Source organism: Puccinia triticina, chromosome 18A, assembly GCF_026914185.1.
Source record: "Puccinia triticina chromosome 18A, complete sequence".
In the NCBI taxonomy this organism is placed as follows: Eukaryota; Fungi; Basidiomycota; class Pucciniomycetes; order Pucciniales; family Pucciniaceae; genus Puccinia; species Puccinia triticina.
This window is the reverse complement of record NC_070575.1, coordinates 2,036,341-2,051,841: the sequence shown is the minus strand read 5'-3', so window position 1 is coordinate 2,051,841 and position 15,501 is coordinate 2,036,341. Positions and strand designations below refer to the sequence as shown.

The following is a 15,501-nucleotide window of genomic DNA, read 5'->3' as shown; positions in this document are numbered from 1 at the left end:
TCCTGGGATACTACGTAAGGGTGTCTAGTTGGGGCTTGCCAGAGGGCAATACTCGAGTTTCACAGGGGGTTCCGACCCCCGACATAGGAGGACCGTCGGGTGTCCGGGGTGCCCGTGGGGGCCAAGCCAAGAAGCTTGCGTCATATCCTTCGATCGACTCGAGCAACCTCAACCTCAACCAACACACCCACCACAATCATCATCCATCATGGCAACTGGTGGGGGCTCTTACAGCTTCTCCTTGACCACATTCTCGCCTTCCGGTAAACTGGTCCAAATCGAACACGCCCTCGCTGCCGTCGGTCAGGGAACCTCTAGCCTTGGAATCAAAGGTTCTTTTTCTGTTACAACTTCTCCATAACTATTCGTTTTCAAAACGATTCTATGCACTTTTTTCCCAATTAAAAGACTTGTAGGATAGGTGGATTAAAAAACTGAAAACTGACAGGTCTTTTTCACTTTCGACTTCCGCGATGGAAACAATGCAGCATCGAATGGGGTGGTGATCGCAACGGAGAAGAAGACGGCTTCGATCCTAGTAGACGACTCAATAATCGAGAAAGTCGCGATGATTTGTCCGAACATTGGAATGGTTTATTCAGGTACATCTATAGATGTGGAATCGGAGTGGTTGACGCTTTGTGTGGCTCACACTTCTGATTTTCTGCGGGGCAATTTTGTTGAGGGACGTAGGAATGGGGCCTGATTATCGGGTCTTGGTCACTCGGGCACGAAAGATTGCACAAGCCTACTGGAAAGTGAGTCGCTCTTCTCAACATGCAGGTTGGATGGGCAAGGCCGCTCACTCTGTCGTCATTGTATCTTGAGATTTATGGTGAATATCCGCCCACACGGTTGCTCACTCAAGAGATAGCCACCGTTATGCAGGAAGCCACACAATCTGGGTCAGTCGAAAGTAATCTATGGGCCCCAGTTCATTGGCTGCAGTTTCCTCTAAACCCGCGTTTTACTTTGTAACAAATCGGTTTAGTGGTGTCCGTCCATTCGGGGTATCTTTATTGATCGCTGGGTGGGACGAACATCGTGGATCGACGCTGTATCAAGTTGATCCAAGTGGCAGTTTCTGGCCATGGAAAGCCAGTGCGATCGGGAAGAACATGGTGAATGCAAAGGCCTTCTTGGAAAAAAGGTAAGTCTAGAGTTTTTTCGTTTGTTTTTCCTTGTCGAGCACTGTATGAAATCCAAGTCAAGAAACACAGGGGAATGAAAATCTAATTGGAAGACACATTCTGGCGATCGACTGATTTCAATAGATACAATGACGAGCTGTCGCTTGAAGATGCGATCCACACTGCCATCTTGACGTTGAAGGAAGGCTTTGAAGGCCAGATGACAGAGAAGACGATCGAGATTGGCGTGATAGGATCCGTCGGTGTCGGCGCTGATACTATCCAGCCCGGTGATCGGGCCGAGCCCGTCTTCAGAAAGCTGACAGAAGCAGAGGTCAAAGACTTCTTGGCACTCTAGAGCAGGCTTTGTCTGTTGTTCTTTCACGTGTTTATTGACTTCCCTATTCAAGAAAAAAGAAACATTAAAACCTTTGTCGCTCTTGGCGATTGGTTCTACTTTGCTTTCATTCGATTGTCGTGTCACTGTCTCAAATACAACCAAAATCCAATCCGGACAAAAGAACAATGTATTCCCCATGACCTTACTCTACAAGTGAGTGCTCCATGTATATATGCACGTGAGAGTTATGCTGTTGAGGGCACAGATATCAAAGAGGCATTAAACCAAGCGGGGTGTTATTGAAACAGTCATAACTAACTATTCAAGTGCTTCATTCTTCATGTTTGAGTGACTTATAAGCCCCTGTGGTATCATCTACTCTAACAAGAGAGCCAAAAAACGAGCCAAAGGTTATTTTGGGGCAGTGTCATCATTCTGAGAATGGAGGAATTTGAGGTGGTGTTTTGCCCAAAAAAACATGATTTTTGGTTACCCCTCTGGCAGGCCTCACCCGGCCCGAAGGGTGTTGAGGAGATGAGCCCGATCGGTCCCGAGTCAGATTCAACCGAAGCAATGTCAACCTCATCGTCCTCGAGTTCCAAACCAGGAGCTAAACAGGAGCGAATCGTCATCCCTCTGGCCACTGATGAGAGATGCTGGTTCAAATGCAGACAGTCTAATGCAGGAAGGTATTTTCGAATGATTCTCGTAGTTCATACGTTTTAAAAACCGTTATCATATTACTACTGAAAAACTCAAAGCTGATTAACCCACCTGATTAACCCACGTCTTCTTACCTTCCTCGGAATAACAGGCTACGTGGAAAGGAGCCGACGTGTTCGCTATTTTGTTATTACTCGAATCAGCTTCCATCAGTCGTAACAGACCCGACGAGGACCTTACAAAAGGCGATAGCATCAGCGTCATCAGCATCGAGTACTACGACTACGAAGCGAAATTCAAGCAGTGACCTGCCCGATAACAAGGAAGAACCAGAGAACCGATGGGACCAACTGATCGAGAAATACACTTTCAGTCTTCTCGAAGGAAAATACTTCTATTTTGCGACCGGTAAACCGGCGATCACCCGTCATCTGGCTTCCATGAGTCGACTAGGCTCCATCGAACATGACTGGCTCGTTCAGAAGTTTAAGGAAGAGGACCAAGCCACTCAAGAAAAGTCAAAACCACCTCTTAAACAGTCTACCGATAAATCTCACCGTGGGTTGCTGCTATGGACTTATCACCAGGAGTGAGTAAACGCTACCCTTCTTTTGCCATTCCCTGCGTATTTTACCCAAGACATCTCACTCTTTCTCTTATTTATTTTTTGCATTCTTGGAAACCAAAAAAAGCTATGAAAGTGTGATCAATGTGGCACATTCGATTGCGAGTAGTCTCGCCAGTATACATGCACATTTCGAGAAGATCTATGGGCCGAGTTATAAGATTATATCTAAGCTACCAGGCTCAATGAGACAATTGATGGACCCGGAGGAGGCCAAAGTGCCGAGCCAATTCGCGATGATCCACCGCCTCTTCACCCAGTCGCCACTTACCACTTCGGCCACCCTGCTCAACCGCTCTTTTGAAAGCTTGTCCGAAGTCCTCGGTAGACTGGCCACCAAGTATGCCTCTCGCTTCGATGACAAGAAAGATAACTCCTCTGGTCGGTTCGGCGGTAATTCCGGCTCGCCTCCTTCGGCTCCCTCTACATGAATTCATCTGGCTTTGATCCTTAGCTTAGATCGCTCTCTTTCCTTCCCTCCTGATGTAAACTATTGTTTTGGTCTCGTGTAGGTGTGAATGATAACCTAAAAACAGCTATGATTGGCCAGTCATCCTTTCTTTGTCTAGCTTCTGTTTGTTAGACTTCCTAGCAGCTCTCATATCATTGAGATGATCGGAATGCCTCCCTCTTCACAAATTGCAGTTTTGACTTTATACTCTATATCATGGTCTAGCAGGAATAATAGTTCTTCGACTATACCTTCTCTATCTATTCCTTTCTCTGTGGCTCCAATTCTCTTTTCTTATCTGTTGACCCACACTGCTGACTCTGCTCCATCCAAGTCTACAGTGTCTTCTTTCATGGCTGCTTTCACATCTCTTTTCCAGCTAGAGGTAGTGTATTGTGTCATAATTGCAGCCTTCCAGCATTCCCATGATTGGTTTCCTACTGAACTTAACACAAGTCCCTCCTGTGCTTGCAGGGTGCAAGCATTGGCTTCCTACCTCTCTTTGATTTAACCTATACCAAGTGTTTGCTGCACCACGGACGCACTATTCAAGTTTAACTTCAAACATACTTTGAAAGGGTACTGCTTGATAGCTTTAGACAAGCATTTGAATAATATTTGAACATTATTTGGGACATGTTCAAAAAATTTGAAATTTGGCGGGGACCAGGGTTGGCAACGTCCTTACTGAATTGATTTTCATTCAATTATCATTTGAAGCAACTTTGGAGCTACTTTGTAGTTTTGTGTCTGTGGTGTACTAATGTAGGCATATTATGATCACTTGAGTGTATCTATCCACTCTATGGGGCCCAGAATCCAGATGATTATATTCACCTATTCCACTTAACTTCTCCCAGTCTCATACTTTTTACAGCCCATAAAGGATCAACTAATTATCAAGGGGATTCAAAGTTGGCCAATTGACATTGTGACTTTCATGCACTTTTGCAAGTTAGTGTGGTTTTCAAGGCTGTTCTTGATGCCCAACATGAAAAAAGATGTTCAAGAAGGCTTAGGGGGGTTAGTACAATGTGAGCTGCATGCAATTTTGCAACTTGGTGTTGAAGAATAAACTTGAACACTGACTTGCAAAAGTTCATGCAAGTCGCACTTGGCCAACTTTGAAGCTCCCTATTTTATCACTTACAGTGTTTCTCTAACCAAGGAAAGAAAAACAATACTCTGCTTTGAGATAACTCAATCCAAAAAAAAAGAGGGAGTTGAAAAATTTACTCCCAGGAATTAATAAATCGACTCCCAAAAGCCGTTTACGTCGCGCGGACCGTCTCGGGACGTCCCCCCTGGGTCCTCGGGACCTCGCGCGGCCCCAAAAGCATTTTGGGAGTCGGTTAATTAATTCCCCTCTTGAGGATGGGATTCAATATATTAATTTAACAAAAAATGATGGAATATACAAAAAAAATTATATCTTGTCACTGTTGTACCCAAAAAACCCAAGCGTTTTACAGCAATATAATACACTCTTTAGAGAATATTGTGAGCTTCACGGCATTAGTACTCCTCAGGGAGACCCTGTGTAGCCAGGGGCGGATTTGGTGGATTTCCTACTAAGGCAAACCCCCAAAACCTTATCTACAGTGCTCCAAATGGCCCCAACATTTTTTAGCTATAAGATTACACTCTTTAAAACATATTTTAAGCTTCAAGGCATTAGTACTCCTCAGGGAGACCCTGTGTAGCCGGGGCGGATTTGGCGGATTTCCTACTAAGGCAAACCCCCAAAACCTTACCTACAGTGCTCCAAATGGCTCCAATTTTTTTTGGCTATAATTTAAACTCTTTAAAACATATGGTAAGCTTCACGGCATTATTACTCCTCAGGGTGACCCTGTGTAGCCGGGGGTGGATTTGGCGGATTTCCTACTAAGGCAAACCCCCGAAACCTTATCTACAATGCTCCAAACAGCCCCAAATTTATTTATCTATAGGAATACACTCTTTAGAACATATTTTAAGCTTCACAGCATTAGTACTCCTCAGGGAGACCCTGTGTAGCCGGGGGGCGGATTTGGGGGATTTCCTACTAAGGCAAACCCCTCAAACCTTATCTACGGTGCTCCAAACGGCCCCAAATTTTTTCTTCTATAAGAATACAATCTCTAGAAAACATTTTAAGCTCCAAGGAGGTATTACACATCAGGAACACCTTCTATTGACCGTGGTGTAGCGTAGCGCAGCGCAAATGCACTATTTTTTAGTGTAGTGTTAGCGCAATCGCGCGCATCTGCGCTAAAGCTACGCGCACAGGGTGGAAATCTATTTTAGCTTTTATTGTCGTGTTAGCGCAGATACACGCCATTGCGCTAATGCTACGTTAAAAAATAGTGCATTTGCGCTGTGCTACGCTACACCACAGTCAATAGAAGGGGTGCCTGATTTGTAATACCTCCTTGAAGCTTAAAATGTTTTATAGAGATTGTATTCTTATAGCAGAAAAAATTTGGGGCTGTTTGGAGCACCGTAGATAAGGTTTTGGGGGTTTGCCTTAGTAGGAAATCCGCCAAATCCACCCCCGGCTACACAGGGTCACCCTGAGGAGTAATAATGCCGTGAAGCTTACAATATGTTTTAAAGAGTTTAAAATTATAGCCAAAAAAAATTGGAGCCATTTGGAGCACTGTAGGTAAGGTTTCGGGGGTTTGCCTTAGTAGGAAATCCACCAAATCCGCCCCCGGCTACACAGGGTCTCCCTGAGGAGTACTAATGCCGTGAAGCTCACAATATTCTCTAAAGATTGTATTTATATCGCTGTAAAACTTTTGGGGTGTTTGGGTGCAACAGTGACAAGATATGAATTTTTTTGTATATTCCGTCATTTTTTGTTAAATTAATATATCGACTCCCATCCTCAAGAGGGGAATTAATTAACCAACTGCCAAAATGCTTTTGGGGCCGCGCGAGGTCCCGAGGACCCAGGCGGGACGTCCCGAGACGGTCCGCGTGACGTAAACGGCTTTTGGGAGTCGATTTATTAATTCCTGGGAGTCGATTTTTCAACTCCCAAAAAAGAACCCCAAAAAGAATAGATAATTATAATTCCAAAGACCAGCATCAAAGATAACTGTAATGATAATGAAAATATATTCCTACAGTAGCATTACACAGCCATTACTTGGAGTGTGATTACCCACTTTTGGTTCCTTGAAACAACAGTGGGTAGTTATTGCTACAGTAATGTGTAATGTAACAATAATGTAATGATTCATGGACATTATCACTATTGTTACTGATAAATGCACTGTGATATGGAGCAGCAAATATTGAAAAAGATAACAAGCAATAAAAGGTCACTTACAGCAAATTTGGCCCTTTATTGCTTGGTAATGTGTTATCTGGCTACTTTACCAGTAATGGTACTAAAAAAAGTTGCATGCTACTTTAGGTCAAGGTGTGATGCCGGTTTTTGCGCATTATGGATAACAATAATGGCGGATAGGTACTTTGCTAAAATCTGTCTTATATTTTAAAGTAAAGTAAATACTGCTGCTTGAAACCTTGAACCCAGGCCAAAAACCATAAACTGTCTTTCTTTTAAACTTGGTTTTCAGTGATGTTGGACTCATTTTTGTGAGAAATCAAGCCAAGGCAAACGGCGCAGCTCTCATAAATTGAGAAAGCGGCCGGGAGCTCCCACAGCTGCGGAACTTGGTAAGCAAAGCAAACCAAGTCTGCAGTCCAAACTAGCAGTGCAGCGCCGTAAAACTGACTCATCAATTTTGATGTATGCAGGTCTGGAGCAAGCGGGCAACAAAGTTAGGCTTGTGGATAATCCCGGCCCCCAGTCACTAAGAGCAAGAATCTCAGAGAACACTCAAGATGAGTCAATGACAATTCAAACTCTGAACAACAAGGATGAAATAGTTAACGCAACATCTCCAATATCCTGCAGACAAAGTCAAAGAGGAAAAGACCGACCAAACCAACCCCTCTCAAAGAGAAGCGGAAAAGGACGGTGAGTGCTCATGCCCAAATAGGCTGTTAAGAAACCAAAGGCTGAATAGAAGTGCACATACTCTGTAGAGAACGTTGTGTCACTTCTATGCCGTTTTGCCAAATACAAATTGTGTGGACCCTAAGGGCCAGAGGCGCATTGAGTGTAAAGCCCTCATTGCAGCCAGAGATATAAGAATAGCACTGAGACTAACGGCTCTCAAAGACTGGCAGATTGACCAAAGCCAATCTCTGAAACAACAATCACTCCCAAGTTTCTTTTTCTATAACTCTCCTCTATAGAGAGCGGCCCACTGCCTGCTCTTAGGTAAATAGCTCAAAGACCATTACTTCACTTCCTTTATTCTAAGTTGTGATATATATTATGTCAGAGTCTAACTCTAAGAAATGAATCTTAGTTACTTGAAATCTTTCAATTTTCTCACTTTGGAATTTCTAGATCTCAATTGATAAAACTTCACAAAAATTTAGAGAGAGTAGAACAAAAAAAGAGGTCAGGTGTGAAGATATGGTGTAAAGTGAATCAATTTTTGTCCGTGGCTTTATCTAAGCTAGTATGCATATATGCTTGGGTGAGTGTGAATTTGAGTGTTGGAGAAATTTTGTATGCTGTTAAACTATGAAAACTGTTATTTTGAAAGGTAAAGTGGATAATTTTCAAGAGTTACACTTTTCTCTAGCATAAGATGGGCAGTTCCTGTTTCACAAAAAAATCAATTCAAAATATAGGCCAAAACCATATCACTACAGTCAAACCCTTGAAACCGCATACCCCTTGGTGGACAGAATTTGCTTGGCAGGTTATGTGGTTACAAGGGTTAGCTACAGGCCAAAATTAAATTTTGGTGGAGCCAAATCAGTATGTGGTTTGGGAGGTTATGCCCTTATACAAGTATGCTGTTTCACAGGTTTGACTGTATCACAGGATATTTGCATGCAGAGTTTGTGGTTTTTAGAGATTACAGAAAGATTTTAATTGTGAAAGTGAAGGCTAGTTCTTTTCTATTTTGAAGATAATGTCCAATAGTAAAAAACAAAAACCAAAACAATATAGAACAATAAAAGAATGATAGACAGTACTTGGGTTTTCTACCTTGGCTTACGCCCTGAGAAGCATTTCAATACTACCCCTAACTTACTGAATTGTAAACACCGGAAGTGTTAGCTTAAAGCTCACTCAACCCTCTTTTCTTCATTACTCGATGGACCGCATCAAGTTTAGCCTCAAGGCTTCTGATTCGTAAGTGGGTTTGGCTGTCAGTTTGGCAGACACAGTTTCCGCCCAAGGATCCGCCGCTGGGGTAAGGTGAGCTGGATGGGGATACCACTGAAGGGTTTGCAGGGTAATCACCTCCTGGGTTAGGTGGTGCAAAGGATGATGATGTCGAGTTTCCGCCTGATGGGTAGTCTGAGCTTCCGGAGGTTGAATCGGGGTGGGCCGATCCTCCACCCGCAGATGCATTGTCTGAAGAAGGGGTGGATGATGGGTAACCACTGCTGGAATTGCCTCCACTTGGGTAGTCAGAGTTTCCGGGGGTCGAAGGGGAGCCTGATCCGCCACCTGAAGACGGATAAGCCGATCCGCCATCTGAAGACCGATACGCCGATCCGCCACCTGAAGACGGATACGCCGATCCTCCACCTGAAGACGGATACGCTGAGCCGGTAGTGCTTGTTCCTCCCGCTGGATAAGCTGAACCGGAGTTACTGGAGCCAGGGTAACCAGAGCTAGATGAGTCCGATCCAGATGGATACTGGGATCCAGATCCGCTGTTAGTCCCACCTCCGCTGGGGTAGGCCGATCCGCTATCTGAAGATGGATAGTTGCTATTCCCATTGGCTGCACTTCCGCCATTAACATTTTGAAGGAAGTTGTTAATGGCAGTACTTTTAGTCTCAAGATGTTGGATAATGTTGATGTTGATGGTAGTAGTGCTGCTCTGGCCGATATGCACACCAGTTGCTCCTTGAGATGGGTTTGAAGTCGTGAGGCCCGTGCAAACCTGTTTCACGACCAAGAAACTTTCCTGTTGGAGGATGGTCCGTGTAGAAATGATAAGTCAGTATGAATCCACACTGCTTTGAGAGGTTCTCAAAAGTATATTGACGTACTTTACATTCTTTGAAGACTTGGGTGATGGACGTAGTGACACTGGTACTTGAGCTACTTGAGCTACTTGAGCTACTTGAGCTTCCACTTTGACAAGGCCCTCCCATCTGTCCGCTGACAGTGACGTTGGATTGCTGGCTTGTGTGGCCATTCATTGAAAGGGATGATGAGCTTTGCTTCCTAGTGACGACTGCGTCATTGCCATATCCGGGAGCGCCGCCTCCCCTTGCATCGGAGGCGGGACTAATCTGTTCGTGCGCTTCATGGGTAGATTTGTGGAGAGAAATGTCAGCGGTGCTTGAGTTGCTGACGGTTTTTGTGAAGTCCCGTCTTTGGAGGCCTGTGCCGGACCCATAGGATGCTGGTCCCGGTGAAGATCCGCTGTTGGAGCTGCCATCACCTGATGCACCTGAGCCATACGTTCCGCCAGAGCTGCCCTGGGAAGAGCCAACCAAATTGTTTGAACTCCCAGATGCATTGAGGTCGTATCCGGTCGAGCCGCCAACTCCACTGGAGCTTCCATCCTGACCATAGCCTCCATTGCCACCGGACATAGAGGGGTCGCAGCTCGTGCCCTGGGATGAGCTACTTTCAGAGGTGTATGTCTGCTCGATGGTGGTCATTTTTTCTGAAAAGGTGGTCAGGTAGGTTTGTATCTCCTGTGCCGGAGCGCATTGGGACGGAGCGATTTGACAACTGGTAACTTCCTTGGTCGCAGTCAATTGAACAACTGAATACATTGCTTTTGAAACGCTGGTTTGGGTCTCATTGACCAAGCTGAAGGTATTATGCATGCCATTCTGTTCACAGAGCGTTTGGAACTTATCGAGTCGAGTAAAAAAAGTGCTCAAAGTGCTCAGGGACGTGGCAGACAGCGTAACGTAGCTTTTTGCTATTTGTCACAGCGCAAGGGCAGCATCATTGGTCAATACCCAGTAAAAAAAGTTGGGAATCAGAGCCAAGACTTACTATCGCAGTTACCACCAGACGAGCCTTGGTCAGTGTTGGCACTGGTTGTGGTAACACTTGAAGTGTTCTGCTGACTGAAGCTGGAAGAGCTTGTAGACTGGGTGATTGATTGGAGCTGACTTGAGTATGGTTGCAACCCCGGCATAGAGTTTAATGGGGTTTCTAATATGCTTTCCAACAAGGAGTACCAGTTGGATTGTCTCATATTGCCATAAGGGTCCGAGTTGGAGCCAGCACTCGACCCGGTGCCGGAACCCCCGCCATAAGCACCACCGGAGCCGCCCGATGATCCATAAGTGCCATCGGAGCCGCCCGATGACCCATAAGCACCACCGGAGCCGCCCGATGACCCATAAGCAGCGCCACCGGAACCGGAACCGGAACCCCCGCTCGAAGACCCATAGCCACTCGCGTCAGCAGCACTTCCTGAAGCTGCGCCGTATCCACTGCCCGATCCGGTACCGTACCCGCCTCCTGAACCACTCCCATACCCGCCTCCTGAACCACTCCCATACCCGCCCCCTGAACCACTCCCATATCCGCCTCCTGAACCACCTCCGCCGGGAATTTGCCTTCTATTTTTTGCGCCAGCTGCGGCGTCATCAATTAGCAAAAGAGGACACAGCACGATCGACAAGTAAATGTAGCTTCGCATGATGATTCTAGAGAACTAAAGTATGATGTTGGATTGATAAGTGTCTTTGAGAGATACGAATTGAAAAATACCAAGTTTAGCAGCACGAGATTGGGATTCGGTGATATTTGATACTGTGAACTTTATATCCGTATTCCACCTGTGATCGGAAAATATGCCTAGTGGAAGGGAGTAGCGCCGTAGTGTAGGAAGAGTAGAAGAAGAATAAAAGACAGTAGCTCTGACAGAGAGTAAAAGGTTGGTGAATGTCTGACTTCGTTTGTAGGTATATACTAAAATGATTGTGGAAGTGTCTACTGAATGTGAAGTCTTTGATTCTTCTAAAGAGAAGGGAGACGACAGAAAAGAAAAGGAGATGAGATGAAAGGTAATGATGTAGCAATTCGGGCGAATCTGCGCATTCTTATGTTGTGATTTTCCACACGCGCGTCTGGTCCAAGACTTCGCCCCGCTTGAAGGGCCCTCGTAGCACCAGCAGGTGGTAGCGAGGAGAAAACTGAACAATCCTTAATCGCTAAGGTAATGTCGAAGATAACCATAGCTTGACGATCGAGCCTCGGTGAGCACTGAAAAATTTGAGTAGGCAGAGGGAGCTGAATGTTCCGCTGAAACCGAGCTACCCTCTCCATTGTACCAGTCCCGACGAGTGCAGGTTTACTCCGAATTCATCAAACAGAACTGCCAGTAGGGTGGTTGTCAAGGATCCCGGGACGAATGCGGTCATATGACGCATCAGCATGCTTGCTGTTACGTTGTCGAGATCTTGGGGAGGTTGGTTCCGTCGGGCTTGGAAGCCGACAATCGACACCTTCATGATGCCCCTTGCACCCGGGCTCTTGGCAGCGAGTGGTTCGCATGCCTACGGACCCTCGGTGCTCATGTTTGGAACAAGTCCGGAAGATACTCTCTGCAGCCCACTTTCGCATGGTGCGGCATAGGATGCCTGCAGTTCATCGAACTTGGGGTACCCAAGCAGAAGGGGACGAAGGCCGTGTTGGCCGTAACTTGAGGCAAGCCCCAGCTGAACACAAGTCCCGTTGTTTCGGCGCCGGGGCACCGCGGTCTCCGGCGAACTTAACACAAGCGTACCCTCCTCGGGGGAGCGTAGCGACCTAGGACCCTGGCAACCCCCTATAAATGGGAGGCATGAAAATGTATGAATTATTTGGCAAAATCACAAAATGGTACACATGAAAATGGTATGAATGCCTTTTTTTGCCATTAAGGGTAGGCACCTCAAATGTATGAGATTTTCCTCAGGGAAGGGAGGGTAGTAATGAAAAATGTATGAGACCAGCTGGGAGCCACCAAGCGCTCCCTCTCGACCCCCCACCCCCCCCCCCTTGGCGGCAGCACCTATCAGGATGGTCAAAAAATGTATGAGACCAGCCGGGAGTCACCAAGTGCTCCCCCTCAACACCCCCCCCCCCCCCCCCCTTGGCAGGACCTGTCAGGATGGTCAACAGTCAAATTTGTTCATTGGTGCCAATTTAGCATGAAGTGCGCACCCAGCCATTTGTTGATGACATTTCTGGTTGATGAATTTTTTTTATCTTGCCATGTCTCAACCTTCATTCTTGGAACACTGGGAAAAAGAGTTCTTGCATATGAAAGCTCCTGCAAAGAAAAAAATAAAGCTTGATTGAATTTTCAGTTGATTGTATTCATTCAACATTAGTACAGTAATTCAAGACATTTTCTTTCTTATTTTGTTGTTTTTTCATGTGCACTGGCGCCCTTGAAGCTAGAAAAAATGGATAGCTTCAAAAAAACAGGCTTGCACCCCCTCCTGCAGAAAAAAAAATGGTAGGCATGGAATGTATGAAAATTTTTGAAATCCTCTGAGGGTACACATGAAACGTGTATGAATGGGCTGTGAAAATGTATGAATTTTGGAAAAATTGGGGATTTTACATGCCGCCCATTTATAGGGGGTTGCCAGGGTCCTAGCGATCTCCGAAGGAGGGACTTGCCTCTAAAGTCGCATGTCTCACCCTACAGGATCGAGACAAATGGCAGGGAGGACCCTACGCTCCCCCATTTTCCCCAATATCTCCCTGTTTCCTCTTGATTCATCCCGCGCCCTTTGCACCATTGGAATGGCAAGCTTCTTAGCTTATTTTCCCTCACTTCAAACTCCCCCGTATCCATCCCCCCTTGAAAGAAACGTCCTGTAAATGTTGTTACATGGTGGATTTCTGTACCCAATCCCCCCCTTAATCGAGCCCGCGCGGGCTCAGGGAATTTCAAATTTTGAACTCAAAAACTGCTGGATCACCTCTCCAGAACCACTTCACAGTAGGTGGAGTGGGCCAGTAATTATGTGTGTCAGCTAGGTAAAAAACTGTAAAATGGAAGCTGAGATTGCAGGCTACAAGTCTGTCTAAGTACTCAGATTTTTTTTTAAATAAAAACTACATTTTTAAAAACATTTTGAAAATAAAATATGTGTTTTTTTGCCAGAAATTCTCGAGTCTGTAGGGCCAATGGTGTGACTTTAGAGGTAAGCCTCTCCTTCGGAGACGCTCCGCGCCTCCTCGGAGAGGCTTTGTTAAGCTCGGGTCTCCGGCGGGGTGCCTATCGGGACTCCGTTTTTACTGGCAAGCCCGGATGGGCCTCACGGAGTCCCCCGGGTAGCGCGGGGTCCCCGGACCTTCTGCTTGAGAAATCTCGATAAAAGGGCAGGTTTCCGATTTTCGGGATGGGCATCTTGGTCTACTTGGCCAGCTACCTCGAAAAGCGCCGTGGACTATCCCCGATCGGCCGAGCAGTAGGAACGCGCGAGAACGGACGCGATGTATGTGGACCTGAACATACCCTGGCCGACGAGCCATCTGGCCTGTCTCCTCCAGACGACCGCAACATCGCGCAAGGGAAAACAGAAGGCGACGGCCAAGTCGAGCACTCCCGGCGCCGCGCCGTCGATCAATGCGCTGGATATCTGGAGGGGCGTCTCGAGCGAGGAGCGGGACAGGCTTCGCGAGCTGGTCGAATGTGCGATCCGACGTGAGTTGCCTCCATTCAGGACAACGCAGCCCAGGAAAGAAAGACTGAATGCTGTGTGTCCAGTCGGCTACAGCGTCGTCGCCTTCAACCTCGTCGTCCCTCAATCCCTCGACCCTCTCCTCCTCCTCCCTCACTTCCCCTTCCCCGGCGACGCCCCGCCGTTTCCCGAGCTCGACCCTCGCACCGCGTCAGCTAATGGGTCGACGAAGACCGTGCTCCAGCTGAGTCGGCTGACCATGGTCATGGACGAGCATGTCGCGGGCAGTGGCAAAGGCGTCTTCGGCTTCGTCAGCACTCCTTTCTCTCTCTCTCTCTCTCTCTCTCTCTCTGAACTCCCATTTACTCTAAATTTTTTTGGCTAGTGCTCATACAATCGATTGGGACCGCTCAACAGTCGAAGTCTCAAGCCGGATATCTCAGTCGATACTCGCTTCTCTCAGCTATGCCCTTAGACGCCGCCAGCTTTGCACACGCCTGTCTCTCGCTCTCGGCGCCATCGCCAACAGGGATCGATCTGATAAGCTTCGACCTCGGCTCGTCCCCGAAACGTGAGTCGATACAAGCCGTCCTAGATATCCGAGGCACACAGCGCCGCCCAAGCTTACCGGATGGGCGTGCACAGTGCCGTTCCACATGCCGCTGTCAACAGTATCGAACGCGCTGAAACACGGCGTGCTGTTCGAAGCGATCTACAGTCCAACAACCAGTCGGAACAGCTTCCCCGCCCACTCGTCCACCGGCTTCCCCGTCTCCGCATCCTCCGCTACCTGCCGACGCAACCTCGTCAGCGTCCTCAAAGAGATCATTCGGGTCACTAATTGTGCTAAAGGCCTCGTCGTCAGCTCTGGTGCTAAAACATGGGCCGAGCTTAGGGCCGCCGGCGACGTAATCAACTTGTCAGCCCTTTCTCACACACACACACGCACACACACACACTCTCTCCATTTCTGATCTTCCTCTTATAGACTCAACGTCCTCGGCCTCTCTCATGAACATGGCCGGAACGCGTTGGCAACAAACCCGAAATCGCTCGTCTCCCGAGCCAGTAAGCATCATCCTTCCAGTCCCAAGCCTTCCCGCTCTAACCGCCGCTCTCATCCGCGCCCGTAGTGTCCACTCGACAGACCCACAAGGGTGTTATCTCCAACCCCCTCATCGTCTCCGTTGTCCCCGCCAAACGGCCCTCGCCACCCTCACACCCTTCCCTCGATGTGCCCGACGTGGAACAAACTGAGACTTCCAATGATAAGGAGCCCAAACGGATAAAAACTTGATCTCTTGTTTTTATCTCCTTTGCTTCCTACCCACCTCTCCAGCCCATCCTACCAAATCAAATGGAAATAGAAAAACACATCGCATCAATACACACACTTGAAGTCAATAAACGTACCCCATGAGACCCGATTGATAGATGTGTGGTGAAGACGGAAAAGGCTGGGTCAAGCCAAGGACATCAGCCAGCTGCACATGCGTTTACCACACAGGTGCTTCTATGAATATGCGGCTCAGTCCACACATGCTTTGACTCTGCCAATCCTTGTTGCTCAGACATGTACACTCGTCTGTCCATTCTGTCT

The 15,501-nt window shown here is 47.1% G+C and overlaps 4 protein-coding genes across 4 annotated transcripts; 3 read left to right on the top strand and 1 right to left on the bottom strand.

The window, feature by feature from the left end:
- Positions 1-208: 208 nt before the first annotated feature.
- Positions 209-1,488, top strand: PtA15_18A264 (uncharacterized protein; the record flags this gene model as incomplete). The annotated part of the gene is made up of 6 exons (XM_053164786.1): positions 209-332; positions 489-602; positions 694-758; positions 829-905; positions 992-1,150; positions 1,275-1,488. The coding sequence occupies 6 exons, from the start codon at positions 209-211 to the stop codon at positions 1,486-1,488; spliced, it is 753 nt and encodes a 250-aa protein (XP_053028761.1).
- Positions 1,489-1,911: 423 nt separating this feature from the next.
- On the top strand, positions 1,912-3,189 carry PtA15_18A263 (uncharacterized protein; the record flags this gene model as incomplete). The annotated part of the gene is made up of 3 exons (XM_053164785.1): positions 1,912-2,159; positions 2,285-2,722; positions 2,826-3,189. The coding sequence occupies 3 exons, from the start codon at positions 1,912-1,914 to the stop codon at positions 3,187-3,189; spliced, it is 1,050 nt and encodes a 349-aa protein (XP_053028760.1).
- Positions 3,190-8,350: 5,161 nt separating this feature from the next.
- On the bottom strand, positions 8,351-10,918 carry PtA15_18A262 (uncharacterized protein; the record flags this gene model as incomplete). The annotated part of the gene is made up of 4 exons (XM_053164784.1): positions 8,351-9,211; positions 9,297-10,186; positions 10,264-10,737; positions 10,819-10,918. The coding sequence occupies 4 exons, from the start codon at positions 10,916-10,918 to the stop codon at positions 8,351-8,353; spliced, it is 2,325 nt and encodes a 774-aa protein (XP_053028759.1).
- A 2,795-nt stretch (positions 10,919-13,713) lies between these two features.
- Positions 13,714-15,198, top strand: PtA15_18A261 (uncharacterized protein; the record flags this gene model as incomplete). The annotated part of the gene is made up of 6 exons (XM_053164783.1): positions 13,714-13,924; positions 13,988-14,211; positions 14,319-14,472; positions 14,547-14,820; positions 14,890-14,969; positions 15,035-15,198. The coding sequence occupies 6 exons, from the start codon at positions 13,714-13,716 to the stop codon at positions 15,196-15,198; spliced, it is 1,107 nt and encodes a 368-aa protein (XP_053028758.1).
- Between the last annotated feature and the right edge of the window lie 303 nt (positions 15,199-15,501).